This window comes from Pan paniscus, chromosome 2, assembly GCF_029289425.2.
Source record: "Pan paniscus chromosome 2, NHGRI_mPanPan1-v2.0_pri, whole genome shotgun sequence".
NCBI classification, from domain to species: Eukaryota; Metazoa; Chordata; class Mammalia; order Primates; family Hominidae; genus Pan; species Pan paniscus.
In genome coordinates, this window is record NC_085926.1 from 25,133,114 (window position 1) to 25,160,485 (window position 27,372).

Here is a 27,372-nt window from a genome sequence, read left to right on the forward strand (position 1 = left end):
ACTCTCTCATTAGGTTATAGTTTCTCCCATAATTTTATTATCTTGGCTATGTCATTCCAAATAGCCACAGTAAAATCCAAAGTTATTCATATAAAAGAAGTAAAATTTGGAAGCATATCAGTTAGAATAGCATTAAATAGTTTCCCTAAAAAAGCAAGAAAAAAAATTTCATTCATTCAGCTAATACATACTCAGGGTCTATCCCTTGTCAGGTACTCTTCTAGGAGCTTAAAGCATAACTGTTAACAAAAACACTCTGCCCTCCTGGTGAGTGCATGCTAATGGGGGAGACAGACAAAAACAAACACTCCCACATGTAATGTATCAAGTCGTTTAACTGCCATGGAGTAAAATTTAGCAGAGTGATATAGTCAAATAACACAGGAGTGGAGGTTTTGCTATTTAATATCAGATGGCCAGTTATTTTTAAATTGAGTAAAAGTTGTAGTCTATGTTAGAATGTGAGAAAAGAAAATTAACACTCTTTGGGAAGCAGTAACCGTAGGAAGACAAGGAATTAGGAGACCTGGATTAGTATTAGAGACGTTTTGTATAGTAACTTGATAAAGAGGGAGAGATTTTTTGTGATATATATATTTTTTTCATTTTTTCTTACAGAATTAACAGCTCTGAAATTTGAAGGTGCTAGTGTCTCACTGGTCTTAAACTGCGAAGCTGAACGACGAAAGCATCCTTCCTGTAATCAGTGTAGCAAAATGACAGGCAGAGAAACCATGCTGGGAAGAAGCAAGGTCATCAGTTGAACCATCTTGACTTTGGCCCAGAACACAGCTCAGCCTCAACTCCTGCAGTGCATTTGCCTCCCTCACTTTGGTTTAAGACCTGGAGTGATGTGTTCCTGCTCCAGAGCACCTTTCTTTCTGTGAGGCCCGAAACATGACCACCAGCGGCCACGCATGTCCGGTCCCAGCAGTGAACGGACACATGACTCACTATCCAGCCACACCCTACCCGTTACTCTTTCCACCTGTCATCGGAGGACTTTCCCTGCCTCCCCTCCATGGCCTTCATGGACATCCGCCTCCGAGTGGATGCAGCACCCCGTCGCCGGCAAGTAAGTCCTGCTGGAATTTGCTCTCTTTTCTCTGGGTTGATTGGATGAAGGGACCTGAGAAAACAGAATGGTTGGTATCCAGGGCAATTTCTTATTTCATTGGGTGCTGGTTTCCTTTGGTCTTGAATTCTACTTTTAGTTCTGTGGAAAGAGATATGATTTGAAACTAGACAAGTGGCAAATTTTAGAATTCAACCCGTTCAAAGCTGCTTTGGTATTTTGCTCTGTTTCATAAAATGCAAACACAAAAAGTGATGAGCATGTGTGGTTAATATCTGTGATCAATATCTAAAGAAATTGGCCATATGATAAATAATGGAAGCAGTGAATTAGGAGATGATACCATAAAAATCACTAATCATAATACCAGAGTTAAAATCTATTTTGGTTGTGAGATCTTCTTTGAATCTTGTACTTGTTTCCTGTGTACAAATGATATCTGTAATTGTTCTCAACTTCCCATAGACCTTTGCTACCAATTCATATCACATTAAGCTTTTTTAGTGTCCTTGGCACCTTTTGTTTCTGTACCAGCTATTTCTTATCCCAGATCTTCCCTTAAATTTTCTGTATAAGGTACTATAAAATAAAAATAGTCAAAGTTAGAATTCTCCAAGACTGATATGACTTCCACATTGAAACATCTATATGGTGCAATTTTTAGAAAGTTCTGCCTGTTTAAAGACAAATTGTGGTAGCCAGTGAGCTTTTCCACCTGTTAATAACAACTTACTTGGTTTAGCATCTGGAGGTGAAAAGGCATATTGATTTAACAACAGGCATCCATAGCATGTTCTCCAAGTCCTTTCTGGCTCATAGAGCAACAGTTCTTTGTAACTCTTCCTGGTGATTGTTTTGCATTTTGCTTCTCTTCAAGGACTTCCCCCAAATATTAGCGTGGTATCATTGGGATACCACCTTAATCTTTCTATATTGTGCTCTTTGTGCCTTCAGTCATTCCTTCTACTACATCCTTAGCTCACCGAAAGCAGGGAGCTTGTTCTACCTAAGTAGAATCCCCGGTACATTGCCTTCAAAAATAGTAGGGGATGGATGTTTGGACGGACGAACAGACTGACAGATAGGCAAACAGATGATAGACTTGCACTTTTGGGATGTTGATTGCAATCATAGTACTATATCATTCCTGATAAACAGTGACTCGATTTGCTGATGATTCTTTCCTTCTGTGTTTCGAATTTCTGGCTTGAGCATTTGACCCTCATGTCTCTGGAATTGCCTAAAAACCTCCTCCCACGCTCCTGAAGTTCAAACTGAAAGTTGAAGCAGCCAAAGCGGCGTACTGACTATCCAGAGAAATGGACATAGTACCAGTACTCAAAATATCTTGCTGACCCAAGTGCTGTTTCAAATCATGTTCACTCAATATGCAAATGATATAATGAAGTTACTTTTAGCTAACAAATGAGGAGGTCTAAATGATTGATAAAGCCATTAAAATTTCACCTATGAGCCTCTGTGTCTAATTCCGTTGCTCAGCTGGCCTGACAGCACATTTTAACAGGTTTCTTTCCTGAGATCAGAAGCATATTTTGTAGATGTAGCCAAGAAGTTGAGATATGAGTAGGATTCCCATGCTGAATGATCAAATTTGGCAGATTGAAACTCTAAGGCAGCCTGAAACCTCTAGGTTCCCAAAAGCAACTTTGGGCTTTGGGCTTCTTTGGCTACTGATTTATTTTTATTTATATTTATCTTTTCTTTTCTTTCTTTCTTTCTTTTTCTTTCTTTCTTTCTTTCTTTTCTTTCTTTCTTTCTTTCTTTCTCTTTCTCTCTTTCTTTCTTTCTTTCTTTCTTTCTTTCTTTCTTTCTTTCTTTCTTTCCTTCTTTCCTTTCTTTCCTTATTTATTTATTTATTTTTGAGATGGTATCTCGCTCTGTCGCCGGGCCAGAGTGCAGTGGTGTGATCTCGGCTCACTGCAACCTCCACCTCCCGGTTTCAAGTGTTTCTCCCGCCTCAACCCTCTGAGTGACTGGGACTACAGGCACGCACCACCACACCCAGCTAATTTTTGTATTTTTAGTAGAGACGTGGATTCACCATGTTGGCCAGAATAGTCTCAATCTCTTGACCTCATGATCCAGCCACCTCAGCCTCCCAAAGTGCTAGGATTATAGGCGTGAGCCACCATGCCCGGTCTTGGCTACTACTGATTTTAAGGAAAATGCAGAGCATATTAAATGGAAAAGTGGTTGAGATATATCATATCTAAGCCTCTTTTGCACTCAAAATACAAGGTAATTATTATTATTATTATTTTTTTTTTTGAGACGGAGTCTTGCTCTGTCGCCCAGGCTGGAGTGCAGTGGCGCGATCTCACTGCAAGCTCCGCCTCCCGGGTTCACGCCATTCTCCTGCCTCAGCCTCCCGAGTAGCTGGGACTACAGGCGCCCGCTACCACGCCCGGCTAATTTTTTGTATTTTTAGTAGAGACGGGGTTTCACCGTGTTAGCCAGGATGGTCTCGATCTCCTGACCTCGTGATCCGCCCGCCTCGGCCTCCCAAAGTGCTGGGATTACAGGCGTGAGCCGCTGCGCCCGGCCAAGGTAATTATTTTTATTTCACAGTTACTAATAAAGTAAAAGATGCCATTACTGTTAGATTAAACTATAATGCAGTTGTCATTTTCTAGATCAAAACTGGTTATATAGTGGCAATTGAATAGATTCAACCTTTGAAAAGCGAGGGTTTGAAGTTCAAAAAAAGGGTAAATAGTGGCTGACTTTTTTCTTGAGGGCCTTGTAAGGAGAGTGCTAAGTAACTGCACCTTGAAAGGTGTTTGGAGAAGGGGCAGAAAAAGGACTAGGTACAGAAAGTTCAGGCTGGAACATCAAAGATTACTTACTTCATACCCTAATACCTTGTGGTGTTATTTCTTGCTACAGTCGAAGCACATGAAAGCTGCTCAGATGGAAATGATTAAAAGAAGCCACAATGAATATGACTCTGTTAGTTGGCCCTCAAAGAAGGAATTGTCCTTGTTAAAGCCCGTGTTTTCAAAAGTTCCTAGAAAAGGATAAAGACTTAAAAATTAACCACAGACTTGGCTAAAAATAAATTTAAGGTTTTTATCCATGTACTGAGATTAGTAGGAAGGTAGCCAAATTATGTAAAGACTCAGTAACTAGCAACACGCATACTTGGGTGGAAAAGCTGACCAACGTGGAATAAAAAGGGAGCAAACATGTTGGAGAATGACTCTGTAAAGAGATTCATGTCATTGAACTGTAGGACTTACTGATATCTCTTTTGTAATCTGTACATGTCTTGATTCTGCAGCTCACTAGAAAGAATAAATTCTCCTGCCCCTGTAGTGAGGGTCTGTCAGCACCAAGTAATTGTAAAGGCTCAATAATTCTCTACCTCAAAAGCAAGTAAGAACAATTTCCATAGCAGCTACTGAGGTTATACCTGCTTGTCACTCTTCTCTCATTCCCTTCTGACTCTTGTCAGCTTTATCTCCTAGACCTGAACCTGAGCTATGCATATTGAACTTCTCTAAGCCTACAGCACAATGGCTCCATTCCCACACGTAAAGTTGTCCTTGATGCTATATCTACTTTGCAGTCATTTAACCTCTCTGAATTTCTATTCTATCAACTATAAAATATTTTTACTTACAGAACAGACTTTTATTATATATCTAAATCTTTTAAGAATGAAGTCGAAGTCTAAATTAGAAAGGAAACTTGTACTTTAAAGGGGTGAAATCAGATCATCCCCAAGATCTTTTCAGCTCTAATAGGCAATGATTTCACGTAACTCAGGTTTCTCCCGGTCCACATGCCATTTACAGGGGGTGGGCCCTGTTCTTTTGCAGTGTGGAATACTTGGCTATTGGTATGATCATTTGTGACCACTCACAATTCGTAGGGGAAGATGTGGCCACTTTTCCGAAGGTCTGTTCTCAAGAGCTTTCTACCTTAAAGAAGAAAAGATATTTGCAGAAGAGAACTTGAAAGCATCTTCTGTGTGTACATGCCCTTGTCTTTGCATTCTGACTTAATTTTTATAGCATAGAGTCTCTGTAAGCTTAGAACACAGGGAACATACGAAAAAAGGGGGAGTTAATATATGTAATAAGAAAAACTACCATGCATTGAGCACATCTTGGATTACTCACACAGCATTTAGTGTATGCCATTCTTAGTCTCGACGTCACTGCCATTCCATCACAGAAGTTCCATTTTACAGATAAAGACCAGGAGGCTTAGAGAGAGTAAAGAGCTTACATAACCAGTTAATGTTGGAGTCAAAGTCCAAATCCAGACCCCGAGACCCCAGAGTGCATGCCTTTCCCAGTGTTTTGGGCAATGAGGCCAGCATAATCCCTTGGAAAATTCACAGCTCCACCATGGACATCTTTTTTCCACGATGTTCCAGAGAGTCCTTGGAGATGATAGATATTTAAAGGACCTTGCAACCTCTTTAATTTAATCAACTACTGTGGAAGCCACTATCAGTTTTCGTCACAATGGAGACTTGAGAGAGTGCCGCCGTACTGCCTTTGATAAGCATGACTTCCAACAGGAGAAGAGCCTGATATGCTATGCCAGGGAACACTCAAAATATTATGTGGTAGGGCTCTCTGTGAGAGTTGGACAGCTGTCTGTCTGTCTCTCTTTATGTTCCTTTCATGGCTGCTTGTTCTGTTTTATTGCTGCACATGTGCTTTTTATAGGTTGTTGCAAGCTGGAAAATATTGTTAAGTGTTTTGGCTTCAGAACCTCTCTCAAAATGATCTTAGTTTAACTCCAGCATCTTAAAATGCAAATTCTTTTCCCCTTCTTTTTTAATGATCAGAAAGTGCTCTCCTGTCAAAATCACAAAATAGGGTATTTGCTTAAAAAATCCCAACCTTCTGGAGAGACAGGCTGTGCAATCTCAGAATTACCAATGATGGAACATAAAATGAGTCTTATTTCTATTTTTTGTCTTAAACTAAGAAGAGCTTTGTTACCTAGCTTGTCTAAAGCAGGATATGCTGATAGATTGAATTTCCTTATTACATGTTAGGGACAATTGGCTCAGAGGTGTGGATCCTGTTTTAAGTATATGCAGATTGATGGCAAGTAAATCCAACTCATTAATTTCTACCATCACCTTTTACTCCATAGTCTTGTCTTCTTTCTATTGAGTTATATTTGTCCTTAAACTTATGCAATGACTCTACTGGACAGGAATCACATTTGATTTTAAGATATCAGGGACTTAATATATTGCTGGTATTTTGTGAAAGTCAAACATAATAGTATCATTTATATCTATGTATCCTTACATTGTTAAACCAAATAAAAATGAATGAAAGTAAGACACTTCTTGGGAATTTGAGTAAACTCAGTTATAACAGTTTTGTCCATTTCACCTCCCTCATTGGCTTAGGGAGGTCAAAGTCTTTGAATGTTTGAGAAATCGAGTTTATACTGTTGACATGATGAAACTATTTTAGTGGACTTTCTTAGGCCCAGAGTCATGTGTATTTAAGAGGCCATTCCTTAAAGGTGAACAGGTATTGATTACTTTAGTGCCTCTTTTCCCCCAAAAAACAAGAATCTTTCTGTCTTCTTGATGTTTCTACAACTTCCCCAGACTCTGGTTGAGTATAACATGTATTAAGTAATCACATTGCCATTAAAAGTAATGGCAAGAACCACGATTACTTTTGCACCAACCTAATAATCCTTAGAAGAGTTCTAATGAGGGGCTGATCTCATTCTGTTTTTTGATCTTTACCCCCAAAGGGATCAAGAATATATGAATATGAATTAAAAACAAAAAGAGTATCATTCACTTTCATCAGATTAACTACAATGCCCAAAGGAGTGTCTCAATTGTGGAAGTATATCCCTAAGTAGAGGTAGGCTTTCAGTCCATAGAGGCCATCATAAAGACAGGAATGAATTTACCTTCAAGTTACTTCTGCCAATCACCTTTTTCCTAGGAAGGACATGACTGAAAGAATATATATAAAGAAGGACCAAGAATGGAGAAAAGATGGAGTAATGGTTTAAGAATTTGTATTAGATTTCCTTTCGATAAAGACATTCTGGTTGTATTTATTAGATAAAATATTTAAAAAGAGCATTTTGACCTTATAAACATTGAACTTTGGAAAAGTTAGAATCATGACAATGGCTTTGAGTTGGCTGAGTTCATTACAGAAAATGAGACTTTCCATATCTCATGTTCTAAAGTTCTGCCTCAATGAACTCATCCATCTGCAACTCCTATAGATGTCAAATAGGTTATATTCAGATGGCCTTGAGCGATGGGAGATTAGCCTCCATGCAAGTAGGTGGACATGAGGTCAGGTGGAGTGGCCTGGGCCATCTTCAGGATATATCCCAGGAAGTCCCACAAAAGCTCTGGTGATTTATGCCTTGTCACTGACGTGATGCAGCAACTTATTCTGTCTTTGTTTCTCTGTTTTCTCCTTTAGTTCCCTCTGACATTTGAATGAATCTTTGTAATTTTATGTAGAAGGAGAGGGTAGGGGAGAAGGAAAGAGGAAGGGAGAAAAAGAGGGAGAGAGAGAAAGAATGAATCTAATTAGTCTTGTTATTTGAACACATCCAAAAACTTGGGGCTCCCAGACCAACCAATGGTCAGGTGGTACCGTCAATTCCCTTGCTTTTTTTTAACCTTGCCATGAAAATTAATTATCAAAAATAACATTTCTTTTGCTACATATATTACCTCTGTCTGCCAACTGGAAAAGGGAAATAGAGAAGGTAAGATCCAGGTAACCAACTTTTCTAAGGTTGCTCAGTGGTGGGGCTGGGCTTGAACTCTTCTTGTTATGACCAAAGTCAGTCCTCTTTTCATAACTCTATGTTTGCTGTGGATATTGAGGGGACACACAGGTTTTTAAAGCACTTTGTCTGTCTTTAAGGATATTGCATTCCTACTGAGAAGTCATAATCACTGAAAACCATTTAGATCTAAAACCCTGATTGCTCTTTGCCCTTCAGGACCTAGATTTTATAAAGCTTATAACATTCCTTCCCACCCAGGTACCCACTGTGCATCATAAGTACTCTGATTTACTATGCATGTCTTATTCTGCTGTCTTTAGTTGTTTTCATAACTTTTCCTTCTCTGCTTATCTGTTGATCTAACACGTGGGACATAGTAGAGAAACCCATTTCATCTTTGCGGAATGATTGAATCAATGGTTTTTGCTGGTGAGGGAATTTTGGAAATTTGTAGATGTGCTTTTGGGTGCCATGCTCATTGGGAGCACTGTAGAGATTTAGTGGGCAGAAGCTAGGAGGCTTAATGTCCTGCAATGTATGCGATAGTTGCAAATAATAAAGAAGTGCCTCACGTTCTCATGACTTTCCGATGTCCCACCAGGCATTCCTGTTAAGAACCATCCCTACCCCCAAATAAATTATGATGAACTGATCCTAAATCATAACTTCATTTTACATATAAATGCAAAACATTGTTGTATGCTTTTATTATACCCTAAATTATTTAAGATTTTAATTGCCATGCAAGTCAGTAGTAGGTTGATCTTTGTTCTGTTGGGAACTTTTCTGAGAGTCATTCATCATTTTATAAAATCATGTCACTGATGGCAGTGCTGTTCTCGGTATTCAAGTCACCAATACCACAAACTTGTGTCAATCTGCATTCATAGCTAAAACATTCACTGTAATTCTGCATAGAGGGGCAAGCATCTTACCACTTCTTTATGCCTGAGCAATTACACATTGAAATAACCATTACTTTATTACAAATTACATTTTTCTATTCATCCTTGGTATTGCAGTCAGAGAAATGTATTAACTTCTTTGGAATTACATGTGTAGGTGGCCTATATTACCTATGACTTTCATTTTGGAATCATACAGCAGGTGATATATGTTGCTAAAAGAAGCATTGGTTCCAAAGGGTTGAGAATCTTTGGAATGAATGAGTGAATGAATGAATACATGAATGAATTAGTGAAAAAATAACAGTGTGAAATAAACTGACTAGAAAATAAATGCTCTAGCTGTTGAGAGGAAGGGAATTTATAAGTGAGATGGACAGAGGAGGGCTTGCAACACCAGAACCAGCGATTATGCCAGCCATGGGGTACTGGGCGTGGTGCTGGGAACAGCGATATGCAGAAGACCCAGGGAAAGCAGGAAAGTTACCTGTCTTGGAAGGCATATGGGGTTAGGAAGGAACCATCTAGTACTTGCCTTCATTTCTTGATGTGTAGCCAATGTAACCAATGTCCCCAAGGGGTACAAAAGGGACTCAAAGGTATTGTTATAATGAATTCACTCTTCTGATATATATTTAACACATAAGGGTTGTGTTAGGTATTGCGTTAGACACCTCAGAAGCTCTTTGAGAATTTTCTGGGTAAATCCATGAGAATGATGGGTTTTCACTTGCGTGTGGTGTCAGGTTCTATCTCCAATGAGACATTATATTAGTATTTACCAGAAAAATTGTAAAATTATTATGGGTTAAATTGTGTCCTCCAAAGAGATGTTGAAGCCTTTACCCCCAGTACCTGTGAACATAGCCTTATTTGGAAATAGGATTAAGTTAAGATGAGGTCATTAGGGTGAGCCCTAATCCAGTATGACTATGTCCTTATAAAAAGGGGAAATTTAAACACAGAGATAGAGACACATGTGAAGATTGGAGCTAGCTGCCAAAAGCCAAAGACTGCTGGCAAGCCACCAGGAGCTAGGAGAGAGGCATGGAGAACATTCCCCCCACAGCTCTTAGAAGGAGCCAACCCTGCCAGCACCTTGGTTTTGGACTTCAGGCCTACAGAACGGTTTGTGGTATTTTGTGACAACAACTCTAGAAAACTGATACAGGGACCATAACTTCTTACTACCGAAAAAGAAAAAACTATGTTTTCAAAACTTTCTCCCTCTAAAAATATCCATTAATTTGTTTATTTTCTCATAATTTTGTCCTTATAATGACTTTCTTTTCCTACTTTATGTGGCTTCTTTGGCTTGGACTAATGAATAATATTTGAAGAAAGTTTTTTTTTATTACTGCATAGCCAATCTGTCTTTATCCTGACAGCTACAAGTCCATGACTATAATTCACAATGTTCACAATTTTTCAGAATGAATTTTTTTCTCTTCCTCTGGTTTTCATTTTGTCTTACTGGATGGCAAACTCCCATCTCCTTTCTTGACCTCAACATGTTCTCTTTAATATTCATTTTATTCTTCATTTTAAAACCTTTGCCTCAAAACCCTGCCGGATTACTCATCACTGTCAAATTGGAGTCTGTGAGATTCTTCAGAAAAACCATTCATATTACAAGTTCGTATTCAAGTTTCAGTCACCGAGGGATTATTGGTGGCAGTGATCTTATTATAATTATCAGTTCTGTATTATCTTGAACATCGCCTTATTGGCTTATCTTCTAGTCTCTCTTTAGGATTTGTATACTATAAATTTATTGTACAAACTTACATATTGACTTTGCCTCAGCTTCTAGTGTCCAGAATTCTTGGACAGTCTTTCAACAGTCAAATTGTAACGATTCCTCTGTCCAGCCCTAGCATCTCTCCTGCAATAACACTTATTGTCTTCTCCCTTATATTTAGAGCTAATTTTGTTATGTAATTAGTTGTACACACTTTTGGTGTCCTGGTCTTTATATCTGTCCCCATTAGTTCCCCTCATCCAGGATTCTTTTAGTTTCTTATGGCCAAAAGCCTATGTAAGCTTCTTTGAGGTAACCTAGGGTTTCACCACATTAAACTGTACTAAAGGATTCTGGCCCTAACTAAATCCTTCCCTGGTTAACTTGGCCCCTACCATTGTCTTTTTATGTTAATCAGATGAATCAAACTTAATAATATGAAAATCTACAAATATAGAGTTGTTTTTTTTTTTTTTTCTAGTTAGTGCCCAAATCTGAAAAAAGCCATTGTACTTTTTGGTGGAAATGACTGCTTTTCAATGAGAATGTGCATTGTTAATTTAGTGCTGAGATCCTTTGCCAAATGCCCATAAGCTTTGCAAATGTTTAGACAAAATTAAAAAAATAGGGCATTTTGAGAGTAAGGCCAGAGTTTATCTGTGGCTTTGTGGGCACTGATGATAGCACAGAGTTACCTGGCTGTTGTTTCATGGTGAATCACATGTGGTCCCGTGAGAAGTATTGCTTGGAGACTGCCCCTAACCTCTGGGAGCTTATAGTTAACTCAAAACTAATCATTAGGAAAGTTTCATCTTGTTGAACCACAATTGATGTTAGTGTTGAAAATCTAGGGGAGGGGGGAGATGCAGAAAGATAGGAGGTTGAAAATGGGGTGAGAGAGAGGTGGCTGCTTCCAGACCCAGTCTGTGTCCTTGGACAGATTTTTAACCTCTGTGTGCCATTTTCTCTGTAAGATAAGGACCATTTATCTTCGAAAAATTATGATGTTGTTCATGATCAATTTACATCAATTGATACATGTAAACTACTTATAACAGTGTTACAAGAGTAAAAAGTAGGCTAAGTATGGTGGCTCACACCTATACTCCCAGCGCTTTGCGGGACTGAGTCAGGAGGATCACTTAAGCTCAGGAGTTAGAGACCGTGCTGAGCTGTGATGACATCTTTGCACTCCAGCCTGGGCAGCAAAGCAAAACCCTGTGTCCAAAAAAAGAAAGAAAAAAAAAAGTAAAAACTTAGTAAATAATAGCATTCATTATTATTATCCGTGCTTTGCGGCCACAATTCATCCACTTACTAGCAAAAATCTTGTCACAGGACAATCATTCCATTAATTATGCATTCTAACTTCCAAAATGCAAAGGTCTTTCTACATATGCATGTGCTTTTGCACATATTTCTAAAGTTTACATTAGGCATATGGAAGTTTTCACTTCATAGAGCTTATACCCTGCCAAGATATTTGTTTTTTTTAATTTCAGAATTCTCAAGGGGACAATCCTAAGTTTGGGTATTAGAAAAGACATTTTTTCATAAGTAAGCTTGCCCTGATGAATAATTTTGTATTTATCATGAAGAGTTCACATCCAAGAAATACACAACATTTAAGGCTATTTTTCATAGATGAGGATCCTTTAGAGCTGGAGAACTAGTTAAAGACCAAACTTCCTTTTCTCTTAGGACCTGCGGGGTCTGCATGTCACTTTGTCCTTTATAAACAATCTCTAATAATGCTTGACTTAATTTCAGTGATGTTTATAATAATGAACACTTTCTAACCCTAATATTAATTCCTTAACGGTTGTGAAATTGGCCAACCAAAAAGAAGTACCTAAGGAGAAAAATTAACCTTGACATTTCATACAAGTGAATAGTGCTTTAATGATAACCACATGGTTAAAAAGAACTCTACACTTAAGAATATTTAGTAAATCATTTTTTTATAATCAGAATGGCTTTTATTAGAATGCCAAAACAGGAATTTCTGTGAGTCCTGATGGAAATCTCTGAGACATAAAGTGACTTTCATAGCCACATTGACTTCTGTCCTGACCTTGTGTAGGCAATTTTAGAATTTGTCTTTCATTTTTTCTTCTATAAGAAATCTTATTCCAGAACTAAAGCCAAATAACAAATCAAAGAATTCGTATGCCACTATTGATGATAATATTTGGTGACTACATTTAACATGTAATAGAATTATATATAAATTGCTGCAAAGGCTAACATCATCTTTAGTACTTACCACAGTTTTTCTGTCTTCACTTTAAGAACAGAAAACAGAGTTGTATGTCCAGTATTGGGCGAACAAAGGAGTATTATGGAATGGAAAAAGAACAAAATATGACCCTGGGAATTCCAGCATTCCAATTAACAGTACAACTAACAAAGACAAAATATATAAGAGCATAAAGAATGCATATAGACTTTGTGCAAGTCAGATGAAAAAGACAACCCCAACCAAAAATAAACAAAAGACTTTATTTCACTAAAAAGAAATTCAGATATCCCATATCAACCTCATATTGGTGATACAAATCAAGACAACTATGGTATGCCATTTTATATCCAGTACAGATGCAAAAATTAAGAATTATGGCTACAATACCAAGTATTGGAAAGAGTGTGGATCATCAGATACTTTGAAACACACGGCTGGTGAGATCCTACACTGGTATAATTGTTTTGAAAATGACTTAGCACATTCTATAAAATTGAATATTCAGATTCGATTTCAACCAAACAATTTTACCTCTATGTATTATTCTAGAGAACCTCTTTAATATGAATTTAGGTTTAAGAATGTTTATGGTAGCACTGGTCATAGATTACAAAAAAAGGATGCTATTTGAATATGAGCAGATGTAGGCAAAATAAGTGGTATATTCACTAAATTGAATATTATTCATCAGTGAAAATTTATACACAACGAACATGGATAGATCATAGAAAGATAATGAATGAAAATGAATGAAATGATAATGAATGAAAAACTCTTTAAGTGCACATATAGGGTGCCAATATTTTTATAAATCGTAGAAAAGAAATGATTTTTTTCCTCACCCATCTCTAGATTCATGACTGAGACACCTATAACAAAAGACAGATTAACATCAGAAAAAACATACAAATTTGTTTAATGTAAGTTATATGTGCTTGGGAACCTTCAGAAATGAAGACCCAAAGAAACAGGTAAGCCTGTGTGTGTGTGTGTGTGTATGTGTGTGTTTTCCTGCTAAGTTTGATGAAGAGTAGCCAGTCATATCAGTCACACGATTGAACAAAGGAAGTAGGATTTAATGGTAATACCCTGAGGGGTGCTTCTCAAAACCAGTTTGCTTAGATTCTTGTCTGTGTCCATGCTTCTTCAGAGATAGGGATGTGCCTTTCCTCCTCTTATTGGGAGGGAACCTCTCAAATGAGGGTCTTATGACCTGCAGGAGAGAATGGTGAGAGGAAGAAGACAATGGCCTCTTACCTCTGCTTTTTTCTCAAAAACCATGCTGCCATAATTTAGGTATAGCATGTTCTGAACCCTGTTAAAATCTAAAATAAACATTGTTTAGAAAAATAGGTATTTGTAAGAATGCTATATATTATTTATTTGTTACACTAACTTCAAGATAACAGGTACTTCTTGGTGGTGCAGTGGGACAGGCAAGTGGGTAGGATAAAGAGCACATGAGTAGACACAGCAGAAAGGATAAAGTTCTAAGCGATTAAGTATTCATTTTCCAGTATGCTTTGCCATATGCATATATGTTACATTTTTATAGCTATTAAATGTACATTACAAAGATAAAATATGAATATATCCTTCAAGTGTTAGAGACAGGAGAAAGGGAAAGTTTTTTTTAAGGCAAATGGCTAATAAAAATACTTTTAATCTTTGTCTTAAAAGTAATTGAACAAAAGCAATTTTAAAAAGAAATGCAAATGAAGATTTCATTTGTTGTGACGAGGCACAGATTTAAAAGATTTCTGATGGTGTTCAGGCTACAGAGAAATGAACACTCAGATACAGCCTTGTTGTGGAGAATGAAAATTAATATCTCTTTTCTGTGAAATAATTTTGAACTTAGTAAAAAGGCCTTAAAATATTTTACCTATGACTTTACATTTTGTTACGATGAATTTATTCATAATAAATACATGTTTTAGTGTGTTTGAGACAACACAGATATTAGCACAGACATGTTTGTAATTAAAAAACTGAAGACAACCTTCCTGGCTAATAAGAGGTGACTGATTAGAGAATGAAAATAACAAGCAGTCCTTTAAAATGTCGATGGAGAAATGAATGTATTGACATGGAAATATTCAATGGGATAAACAAGTTACCGAATTAATAGAATTAAATATTAAGTATCAAGACAATATTCTTACATTTTTAACATATATATTGTATATGTTTTGGGGTATCCATGTGGGTTTAGGACAAATTCTAGCAAGCATATTAATAGTCTTCATTTCTGGGTCAGGGAATCATCCCTGATGTTTTATTTATCTTTATTCAGGGACCATGACATCTTGTTCATCATTGAATACTCATTGCTCAGAGCTTGGTGCTTGGCACATAGTAGGTGCTCACTAAATGTTTGTTGTATAAATAAATGTGTTTAATAATTATTTATGGAACTAATTTTAAAAAGGGAGACCTTTTATTGGGTTAATTCAATTGTATTTGGCTGAACCAAATATCCTAGCTAAATCAAGATCAAAAGTATTCATGCCTGATTCTATTTCCAAGAAATTAACCCTTCAGAGGGTTATTAGCATTTTGAAGTGTTAACTGTTAAGCTAAGGTCCTGACCGTGCAGTGGTAAAATTTCCAAGGAGGTATTTTGGAGTAGAAAAGTTATTCTGTCAGCTTCTTTGAAAGCGGTATCATCTGATATCCATGTACTCTACCCATGACTAAGTCATTCTCTATTTTATTAGGCTTCAGCTAAATTATAAATGTTGTTATTATTACTATCTATAATAATTATAACTACCATTTGTATGAGAAACTATATACATCATCTTGTTTTTTACCCACAATAGATATATGAGGTATTTCTTGAATTCATTTACTTATACATACCATGTTTTATTTGGAAAAAGAAAGATTTTATGACCACTTGTGAAAAAATTATATGTGTAACTTTTTAAAATTGTAAATGAGGACATTTGGGGAAAGAGAAAATAAGTACAGGGAAACAGGTTGAAGTCAATTTGAGGCCAGTGCATTAAAATGCATCCTATGATATAGATAATAAATGTTGCTCAAACAAACTAAAAGTCTAACCCGAGAAGAGGAGTCACAAAGTCATCTGGTTGACAGAGTTCATAAAATGAAGTCATCCAGGCATGCAGAGAAGCACAAATGACTGTACCATGAACCACATCCCAACTCTACCTTTATAATAAATATGATTCTTTATGTGTGTTTGTGTTTTTAATATCATCCCTCAATGTAGGCTAAATTAATCATTCCAAAGGTCAGTCAGCGAAAGCAGGTCCCTGCAGGGGTCCAAACCCTGTCTCCAGGTACATCGCTCTCGGACAGTCTAAGTTTAATCCAAAAATAAATATTAGAGTGTCAAGATAAATAAATGATCTTCATAGCCTTCGGGCAATTATCCATAAAAACTATTTTCCTTAGCCAAAGATTTTTGTAAGCATTGAGAAACCATGAATCTGAAGTAATACTCCCTTGACAAGGACCTGAGGAGCCAAAGGCCCAACCCTCCCCTAGGAGCAGGGGCCCCAGCAGTGCCCAGGAAAAGGCCAAAATGTTCCCTCGCAGAATCATTTTGAATCAGCTCCAACAGACAACAGGTGATGGAAGATGTACAGCAGCATGTTTAAAAGCTTAGACCCTGGAGTCAGAAAATCCTCAGTTGTTGGGCTGGCATGGTGGCTCATACCTGTAATCCCAGCACTTTGAGAAGCTGAGGCGGGTGGATTACTTGAAGTCAGGAGTTCAAGACCAGCCTGGCCAACGTGGCAAAACCCTGTCTCTATAAAAACACAAAAATTAGCCGGCATGGTGGTGGGCGCCTGTAATCGCAGATACTCAGGAGGCTGAGGCAGGAGAATTGGTTGAACCCGGGAAGTAGAGTTTGCAGTGAGCTGAGATCGTGCTACTGCACTCCAGCCTGGATGGCAGAATGACATTCTGTCTCAAAAAGGAACAGGAAAGAAAGAAAATCCTTCATTGGGGCCCAGCTGTGTGATCCCCGGATAAACACCTCACCTTTCCTTTTTATGTGCTTGCAGTGGGGCCAGAGTTAGAACTGAATGAAGTAATGTTTAGGAGAGACTTTGCATAGAGCCTCAGTTAAGCCCAATTTATTCCTCAGTTTGGGTCAATTTATTGATTGTGATGCATAGGGGTTGGGGGAAGAGGAGGAATATGAAGAAATAAAGGTAAATTGTCAATGGAAAAATCATAGTATCTAGAACTTTCCCATGGAAGGAGACCAGTAGAAACAAATGGATTCAAGAGTTAATTTTCCTCAATCTAATTCTCTCTGGACATAGGAACAGTCAACGAATGTACTCACATGTTCCCTTACACCCCCAACCAGGCCCATACCCCAGGCAGATACGTGCAACAAAAACACTCAAGGGAGAGTATGGTTCATGTTTCCAAATGATAATGCCTTCTTTTGTGTACTGATATGTGCAACTATATATGCGTATATATGTGTGTATATATATTTTGGGTAGAAGTGTAAAGTATTTCTAATCTTACTGTGGGTCTTGCATTATAGAGCACTCCAGGAGATGTTTAACTGGCATGTTCTGTTTGAGGTCACAATGTGCCACATTTTTTCATGGAAAGCTTCAGCTGATCAACTAAAAAATGCATTTATTTAACAGGCAAATGAAAAAGAGACTGCCAGGTGATTCCTTGAGGTATGGTTAATTAATTCCAATCTGTTTATGGCAACAGTTTTCTAGTTTCAAATGATAAATGCCCTTCCTCCAAAAAGGCACCTCAAAGAGAAAGGGTCTCCTCCCCACTTCTAGATTTTTTTCTTTGTCCTTGGCTACTTATGTCGCGTGCTGCTCAGAATGAGTTCACATCAGTAATAGTCATAAATGATTTACAAAAGTAATTCCTGTCTAATCACTTGGGACTTGGAGTTTTTATGATGTTGCCAGATGTGCCATCAAAAAAAATCATCTGGTTCAGAAACTTGTGCTAAATCAAGTCAGAGTCAATTAATTCCCTAAAGGCAACTGATTGGTTTGCATGGATCTGTGCTGGGGGCCTCACCCATCATCTAACTCTTTTCCTCCTTAGGTTCACGTTTGTTTTGTAAAAAACAAAAACAACTCTGTAAACACAAAGTTATTGGGAGGCTGTCAGCATGGGCATGTATTACAGACTTTGATATAACTTCCATGTTTCTTTCATGTATTAAAAGGGCATTTTAGTCCATGAAAAAAATAGGGGAAAGTTTTCAAAACCCCAAGCAAACATATTTCTTATATAGACTCTGTTACTCACAATACTGGCAGCAATATTGCATAAATACTTGGACATTGCTTGTGGGACAATATTATTCCCTTTTGAATGAAAGCTCCCCTTAGAATCCATCTTTACTTCCTCTGGGCCCTTAACACATGAGTTTTATATCTCTAATAAAGAATTTTGTTTATTCCATCTTATAATGTGGTCATTGGTTTAAACTTTTATCCCTCCCATGAAATTGTCCCGTGCTAAGAGCAAGTGCCATATTATCTCCTACGTCACTTAGGGTGATGCCTTTGACCAGGGAGATTCTGAGTAACTTTGTTGAATGAAGGAAAGAATCCAAAAATGGACAGCTATGAATTTTCCTTCCAAAGCACATGGGGAAATAAGTGAAAAGATCCATATTGAGCTTTTAAATCACTTTGCTGGATTGTGTTACAGTAACTAAGCTGGGCAATAACTAAGTAACTTGCATTGGGGAAAGACGTTAACTCAGTCTCTTCCATCTATGCAAGGATTTGAAATGGCACCTCCCAAACCAGAAATTCTCTGTTCCCAAATTATACTCCCTCAGTGGAGATTAAAATATCTATAATCCAGTGTTACAAGGCACAGTAGTTTGCTTCAATGACAAATTAAATCTTTGAGAAAAGGTTCCCCATGTTGTCTCTGATTACATAGTCAAGGAATCTTGTGAATTTGCTGATGCGTAAGTTTTCCTTTAATGTAAAGCAGGCAGACGAGGCGGGGGTGTGGAGAAGAGAGTCTCTTAGGGGAAGACACTGAGTGTTGACATAATATTGAATCACGGCAGTTATTCTGGAAGTACTTATTTAAACAGCTTTGCAAAAGTGTAACAATGAGAGTTTTGAATGTTCAAAATCTAATATTTACATGATTCTTCATCTTTGGATCTTGTAGGACATGAAGGTAGTGTCTTTGCTTAATGATGTTGTGAATATCAGAATATGAATGAGAAACCTTGTTGGTATGATTCTCTAAGTACAACTAAATAACCTCTCATAGTTAAATAATTTATACATAAGACTGAAGCATAGTAGCCTCTTGAGGCATCTCATAAGCTATTCTTCAGATATCCTGCTACAGTTAAAAGATTTTGATTGGTAAAGATCGTGTAATTGTTTTAAAACTATTGGTTGACAATTTTGTGGTACTAGCTATGTAAATATCCTCCCTGATTAATGGAAGGGAAATGATGGAGCATAAGATACACCTATTCAATAAAATACTACAGAGACACTATAAGTGAACTTTTAATATGCCTGTAATAGGAATTAAAAGTTTTTTGTGGATAACCTATCATGCTATTTATTAATTTAACATTTAGTAATGCCCTTTACTCATCGTGTTTTCCATCAGTGGTTCTCTACTTGGGGCAGAACTGTTCCCTAGCAGGCATTTGGAATTATTTAAAAGTTTTTGGTTTGCCATAATTAGGGGTTACCTCTGGCAATTAATGAGTGGCACAAGGATGTTTTGGCATCTGTACTGCCTCAGACAATCCTGCACCACAAAACACACAGACACACACACAACAAAACTTGTTCTGTTCAAAACACCAGTGTCACCCATCGAAAAACACAAGCATCTTTAGACATGGTCTTACTCATAATTGGGAGCAGGTGACTGGCATAGTATCTAGTCCCTCGTAGACAAACACTCCCTGAGTACCTACTGTATGTCAGGCAACTCTTCTAGGCTCTTAGAATGTACATCTGTAAATGGAACCAAGAGCCAGGCCCTCATGAAGCTTACATTCTAGAAAGAAGCTCTAAATAAATGTTGCTTCAGACATTGTAGGTGGAAAAAGCAAGAGGCAAACTTTCATTCACTATTTAACCAAATAGGAAATGAAAACTTTGAGTTACAGGCATGAGGGCCTCAAGTAATTGCTAACATTCCAAGCAATGGAAAAGCATGTAATCACTTGTCCCATCAACCTCCTTTTAATCTTGACTTTTGGCTTAGTTGTGTGTCTCCCTTTTCCACTGATCACAACTTCTCTGAACCCTTTAATTCTGTTTACATTCTTCCCCATTCAAAGGAAGAATGAAGAAAGAGAAAATTGTATTCTCATAGAACAGAAGTTACCTTCCACTGGATGTTTAGAAATCTTAAAGATTGTTCCAATGCAGAGGAAGTCTGTTAAAAAAATTAAAATAAAAAAAACCTGTTTGCACTGAAGTAAAAAGATAGGAACATTAAAACCTTAAGTCCCTAAAAAGTTCAGAAATCAATTATCTGAGTAAGATACTTCATTGTACCCATGATCTGATTGTGCTTTTTATTGTTTTATATGTTTCAATTAGCTCAACTGTAATTGCTTGTCAGCATCTCATTCTAAGCAATAAATTTGTCATAAAAAATAGTAGAAATTATCAAATTTTATTGTTCATTTTATTATTTGTTCATCTTATTTGTTGCTGCTACATTGGAATATATTCTTTGCTAGCAGCTGTTGTGATATTTTATAGGGACATATTTCAACAGTTCTCATTCTAATTTTTTTCTATTGTGTATGTAGATTGTTGTTTTTCAGAGAAAGAAAATGTTCAAATGGAAAAGGAAAAAGGGAAATGGAGGCGACTATATAAACGTGCAATATTTACATTTTCTGTATTTGTATGACATATACACTATGCTGACAGTTTCAAAATATATACCAATAAGTATTCAAAATTGTATATGTAATTAACCAGTTAGTAAGATGATTATTTAGCTACACAATTTAGATGAAAACATTTGTATTTTAATATTACACTATTCACAATAGCCAAGATATGGAAGCAGCCTAGGTGTCCATTAACTGATGAATGGATAAAAAAATCATGGTGTATATATATATATATATATATATATATATATATATATATATATATATATATATATGAATATTCAGGCTTTAAAAAAGGAAGAGATCTTTCCATTTGGGACAATACAGATAAATCTGGAGAACATTATGCTAAGTGAAATAAGCCAGACATAGAAAAATACTTCACAGTCTCATTTATGTGGAATCCTAACACTGTTCAATACATAGAAACAAAGAGTAGAATGGTGGTTGCCGGGGCAGGAAGGAGAGAGAAGGTCGGTCAAAGAAGGCAGACTTGTAGTTGTGTAGCATGAATAAGCCTAGAGAACTAATGTACTGCAGGAGTATAGTTAATAATATTGTATACTGAAAATTTGCTAAAAGAATAGATTTTAGGTGCTTTTACCATATGCACATACACAAAAAGGTATCTATGGAAGGTGATGGATAGCATAATTTGCTTGACAGTAGTAATCATTTCACTATATATATATATATACACACACACAGTGATATATATATGTTGATATATATATATATATAATGTATATATCATGTTGTATGCCTTAAATACATACAATTTAATAAAAAGATTACCTGGAAGTAAAAAGCTGTCATAAGAGCTTAATTAGAGTCCCTTGAGAGCAAGGTCTTTTTTTTTTTAATTTAAGTCTCCAATTCCCAATGCACTGAAGTTTTAAATAAATGTTTATTGACCAGAAGAATGTACGTATTTGTATAAGCATTCTGGAATCAAATAAATTAACACAATGCTGCTTTTATTAATTTTAAAAAAAGACTATAGAATTTTGTTAATTTCTGTGAACCCCAGTATCAAGTTTCTATGATGGCCGCTCTGGTCTGTGCCACTTTGAACATTCAGTAACATTCTCTTCTTTTCCTGGCTCTGCTTTTCAAAGCATGCTTGAAAGAGTATGGTGGAAAAGGACACTAATTCATACTAAAGAGTAAAGGATTTATATGGCTTGCTTTCTTATACCTCCAATGGATATTTTCTTTTAACAGAAACAAAAGCTTTAACAAAAAAGTTTCAAATGTGTCTCTAAAAGTGTGTGCTTGATATCAGTCAGTAATTAGAAGGCAAAAGACATTTCATGGTACAAAAGGTCTTTATCATACTGCTGAAATCCCGTCATACAAACTATTGCCCATCCTCTCTGTAGGTCTTGTTATGAAATTTTTTTTTTCCAAACAGTTTCACCTGAAGATATCCATTTCTTGGGAGCCTACCGATTCCTCATCAACCCAGGCCTAGACTTAAAATTGTATCACTTAAGAATATGTAGTGTCATATATGCTCAATTTCTGACAACAGTTTGCAGAAAGTTTCGTATAGTTATTCATGGGCTAAGAGAATAGATACTTGATGACATTGGATTTGGTTGGTTAATTTCAGCAGTAACATGCTAAAGTAATATTTCTTAAGACGATTCAGACGTTAAAAAATAGCACGTGACGTCAACTTGGAGATCCCTAATATATTCAACTTCTGAATTTATTCCAGGTGAATTCATCACATCTTATTCCTTTAACTACTTTCCAACTTTACTGAATTCCCAAACATTTTCTTAGGACCTTATAAAGTTCAATGAGTTTAAAATTCTTGTTACAGAACAAAGGTGCATTGAAAAATTAACTTGATAGTGAATTTTAGCTCAGTGGACTGTATTTTGCCATTAACTTACCATGAAATTATAGCTTCATTCCCAGAATGAAAAGGGAAGTTAAGTCTAAATTAAAATTCTATGTAGAAATTTTGTGAAGCTAATCAGATTTTAAAAGAAAGCCATGTCTTGAGCGATAAAATATGAAAATGTAAACATCTTCTATAAAATAGATAAAGTTATATAAATATATCTGAAGTATATGTAATCTGTTAATTTCCTGGAATCAATGTTTATGGCTCTATTTTAAATCAGTTATTTGGTTAGTGAACTAATGCAAACAAGACTGGGAGTTTTGTGGTTATATTTGTTCCTCTGCTTCGAGTCATTTAAAAATTCTTCGTGGTCAGCATGTATCTATAGGTTATCAAGTATCTCATTAATAGAATCAGCTCTAAATTTTTTTTACTTTTATTCTTTATGTTCTAGGGTACCTGTGCACAAAGTACAGGTTTGTTATGTATGTATACATGTGCCATGTTGGTGTGCTGCACCCACTAATTCATCATGTACATTAGGTATTACTCCTAATACTACCCCTCCCCCCTCCCCTCACCCCACAACAGGCCCCAGTGTGTGATGTTCCCCTTCCTGTGTCCAAGTGTTCTCATGGTTCAGTTCCCACCTATGAGTGAGAACATGTAGTGTTTGGTTTTCTGTCCTTGTGATAGTTTGCTCAGAATGGTGGTTTCCAGCTTCATCCATGTCCCTACAAAAGACATTAACTCATCCCTCCTTATGGTTGCATAGTATTCCACAGTGTATATGTGCCACATTTTCTTAATCCAGTCTATCATTGATGGACATTTGGGTTGGTTCCAAGTCTTTGCTATTGTGAATAGTGCCGCAATAAACATACATGGGCATGTGTCTTTATAGCAACATGATTTATAATCCTTTGGGTATACACCCAGTAATAGGACTGCTGGGTCAAATGGTATTACTAGTTCTAGATTCTTGAGGAATCGCCACACTGTCTTCCACAATGGTTGAACTAGTTTACAGTCCCACCAACAGTGTAAAAGTGTTCCTATTTCTCCACATCCTCTCCAGCACCTGTTGTTTCCTGACTTTTTAATGATCACCATTCTAACTGGTGTGAGGTGGTATCTCATTGTGGTTTTGATTTGCATTTGTCTGATGACCAGTGATAATGAGCATTTTTTCGTGTGTCTTTTGGCTGCATAAATGTCTTCTTTTGAGAAGTGTCTGTTCATATCCTTCGCCCACTTTTTGATGGGGTTGATTTTTTTCTTGTAAATTTGTTTAAGTTCTTTGTAGATTCTGGATATTAGCCCTTTGTCAGATGGGTAGATTGCAAAAATTTTCTCCCATTCTGTAGGTTGCCTGTTCACTCTGATGGTAGTTTCTTTTGCCGTTCAGAAGCTCTTTAGTTTAATTAGATCCCATTTGTCTGTTTTGGCTCTTGTTGTCATTGCTTTTGGTGTTTTAGACATGAAGTCCTTGCCCATGACTGTGTCCTGAATGGTATTGCCTAGGTTGTCTTCTAGGGTTATTATGTTAGGGTCTAACGTTTAAGTCTTTAATCAGTCTTGAATTAATTTGTGTATAAGGTGTAAGGAAGGGATCCAGTTTCAGCTTTCTGCATGTGGCTAGCCAGTTTTCCCAGTACCATTTATGAAATAGGGAATCCTTTCCCCATTTCTTGTTTTTGTCAGGTTTGTCAAAGATCAGATGGTTGTAGATGTGTGGTGTTATTTCTGAGGCCTCTGTTCTGTTCCATTCGTCTACATATCTGTTTTGGTAACAGTACCATGCAATAAGACAGTAGAAAGAAAGGCATCCAAATTGAAGGAGGAAGTCAACGTATCCTTGTTTCCAGATGACATCATCTTAGATTTGGAAAAACCTAAAGACTCCACCAAAAAACTATTAGAATTGTTAAAGTCAGTAAAGTTGTAGGATACAAAATCAACCTACAAAATATCAGTAGCATTTCTATATATCAATAGCAAAAAAACTTGAAAAGGTAAATGGGATTACTTTCTTGATTTCAATAGTTACAAATAAAATAAAATACATAGGAGTAAACCAAAGAATTGAAATATCTCTACAATTAAAAAAATGGATGTAATAAGTTGAAGAAGACACAAAAAAATGGAAAGATATTCCATGTTCATGGAATGTTTTAAAAAATCAATACTGTTAAAATCTTCATACTACGCAAAGCAATCTGCAGATTCAGAGCAATCCCTAGCAAAATACCAATGACATTCTTCACAGAAATAGAAAAAATAATCCTAAAATGTATATGGGACCACAAAAGACCCAGAATAGCTAAAGCTATCCTGAGCATAAAGAACAAAACTGGAAGAATCACATTACCTGACTTCAAATGTACTACAGTAACCAAAACAGCATGGTACTGGCACAAAAACAGACATATAGACCTATGGAACAGAATAGAGAATCCAGGAATAAATCCCATCATCTACAGTGAAATCATTTTCAGCAAAGCTGCCAACAACATACATTTTGGAAGGTGCAATCTCGTCAATTAGTTGTCCTGGGAAAACTGGATGTCCACATGCAGAAGAATGAAACTAGACCCCTTCTCTCACCATATACAAAAATGATAACAAACTGGATTAAAGACTTAAATCTAAAACCTCACACTATGAAACAGCTAAAAGAAAATATTGGGGAAACCCTGCAGGAAATTGATCTGGGCAAAGATATCTTGAGCAATACCCTACAAGCACTGGCAACCAAAGCAAAAATGGACAAATAGGATCACATCAAGTTAAACTTCTGCACAGAAGAGGAAACAATCAACAAAGTGAAGAGACAACCCATAGAATGGGAGAAAATATTTGCAAACTATCCATCTGACAAGAATTAACCAGAATATAAAAACAACTCAATAGGAAAAACTATTGTAAATAGTACTCCTATAAATAGGAGAAACTCTAATCTGATTTAAAAATGGACAAAAGATTTGAATAGATATTTCTCAAAAGAAGACATACAAATTGCGAACAGGTACATGGAAAGGTGGCCAACATTACTGAGCATCAGAGAAATGCAAATCAAAACTACAATGCTGTGTCATCTTACCTAAGTTAAAATGGCTTTTATCCAAAAGTCAGGCAATAACAAATGCTGGTGAGGATGTGGAGAAAAGGACCCTCATACAGGGTTGGAGGGAATGTAAATTAATACAACCACTGTGGAGAGAAAAGTGGACTTTCCTCAAAAAACTAAAACTAGAAATACCATATGATCCAGCAATCCCACTGCTTTTTGGTATATACCCCCAAAAAAGGAAATCGGTATATTGAAGAGATACCTGCATTCTCATGTTTATTGTAGCACTATTCACAATGGCCAAGATTTGGTGGCGACCTAAGTGTCCATAAGCAGATGAATGGATAAAGGAAATGTGGTATGTATACACAATGGAGTACTACTATTCAACCATGAAAAACAATGAGATCCTGTCATTTGCAACAACGTGGATGGAACTGGAGGACATTATGTTAAGTGAAATAAGACAGGCACAGAAAGATAAACATCACATGGTCTCACTTATTTGAGGGAGCTAAAACTTAAAACAATTGAACTCATGGAGAAAGTGAGTAGAATGACAGTTACCTGAGGCTGGGAAAGGTCGTTGAAGGTTGGGGGTGGGGGAAGTGGGGATGGTTATTGGGTATAAAAATATAGTTAGAATGAATAAGATCTAATATTTGACAGCAAAACAGAGTGATTACAGTCAACAATAATTGTACATTTAAAAATGACTAAGAGTATAATTGGAATTTTTTTATTATTATACTTTAAGTTTTAGGGTACATGTGCACAATGTGCAGGTTTGTTACATATGGATACATGTGCCATGTTGGTGTGCTGCACCCATTAACTTGTCATTTACATTAGGTATATTTCCTAATGCTATCCCTTCCCCAACACCACAACAGGCACTGGTGTGTGATGTTCCCCTTCCTGTGTCCAAGTGTTCTCATTGTTCAATTCCCACCTATGAGTGAGAACATGCAGTGTTTGGTTTCTTGACCTTGCGATAGTTTGCTGAGAATGATGGTTTCCAGCTTCATCCATGTCCCTACAAAGGACATGAACTCATCCTTTTTTATGGCTGCATAGTATTCCACCATGTATATGTGCCACATTTTCTTAATCCAATCTATCATTGTTGGACATTTCGGTTGGTTCCAAGTCTTTGCTATTGTGAATAGTGCCACAATAAACATATGTGTGCATGTGTCTTCATAGCAGCATGATTTATAATCCTTTGGGTATATACGCAGTAATAGGATGGCTGGGTCAAATGGTATTTCTAGTTCTAGATCCCTGAGGAATCACCACACTGTCTTCCACAATGGTTGAACTAGTTTACAGTCCCACCAGCAGTGTAAAAGTATTCCTATTTCTCCACATCCTCTCCAGTACCTGTTGTTTCCTGACTTTTTAATGATCTCCCTTCTAACTGGTGTGAGATGGTATCTCATTGCAGTTTTGATTTGCATTTCTCTGATGGCCAGTGATGGTGAGCATTGTTTCTTGTGTCTTTTGGCTGCATAAATGTCTTCTTTTGAGAACTGTCTGTTCATATCCTTTGCCCACTTTTTGATGGGTTTTTTTTCTTGTAAATTTGTTTGATTGAGTTCTCTGTAGATTCTGGATATTAGCCCTTTGTCAGATAAGTAGATTGCAAAAATTTTCTCTCATTCTGTAGGTTGCCTGTTCACTCTGATGGTAGTTTCTTTTGCTGTGCAGAAGCTCTTTAGTTTAATTAGATCCCATTTGTCAATTTTGGCTTTTGTTGCCATTGCTTTTGGTGTTTTAGACATGAAGTCCTTGCCCATGCCTATGTCCTGAATGG

The 27,372-nt window shown here is 36.8% G+C and overlaps 1 protein-coding gene across 2 annotated transcripts in view; it reads left to right on the forward strand.

The window, feature by feature from the left end:
* Positions 1-27,372, forward strand: part of RARB (retinoic acid receptor beta) — a 769,998-nt gene that overhangs the window by 344,569 nt on the left and 398,057 nt on the right. For both annotated transcript variants that reach the window (XM_034955988.2, XM_034955989.3), the window contains one exon: positions 619-1,075. In XM_034955988.2, coding sequence (XP_034811879.1) covers positions 898-1,075 — 178 coding nt within the window. In that variant the 5' untranslated portion in view covers positions 619-897. The remainder of the gene's footprint in view (positions 1-618; positions 1,076-27,372) is intronic.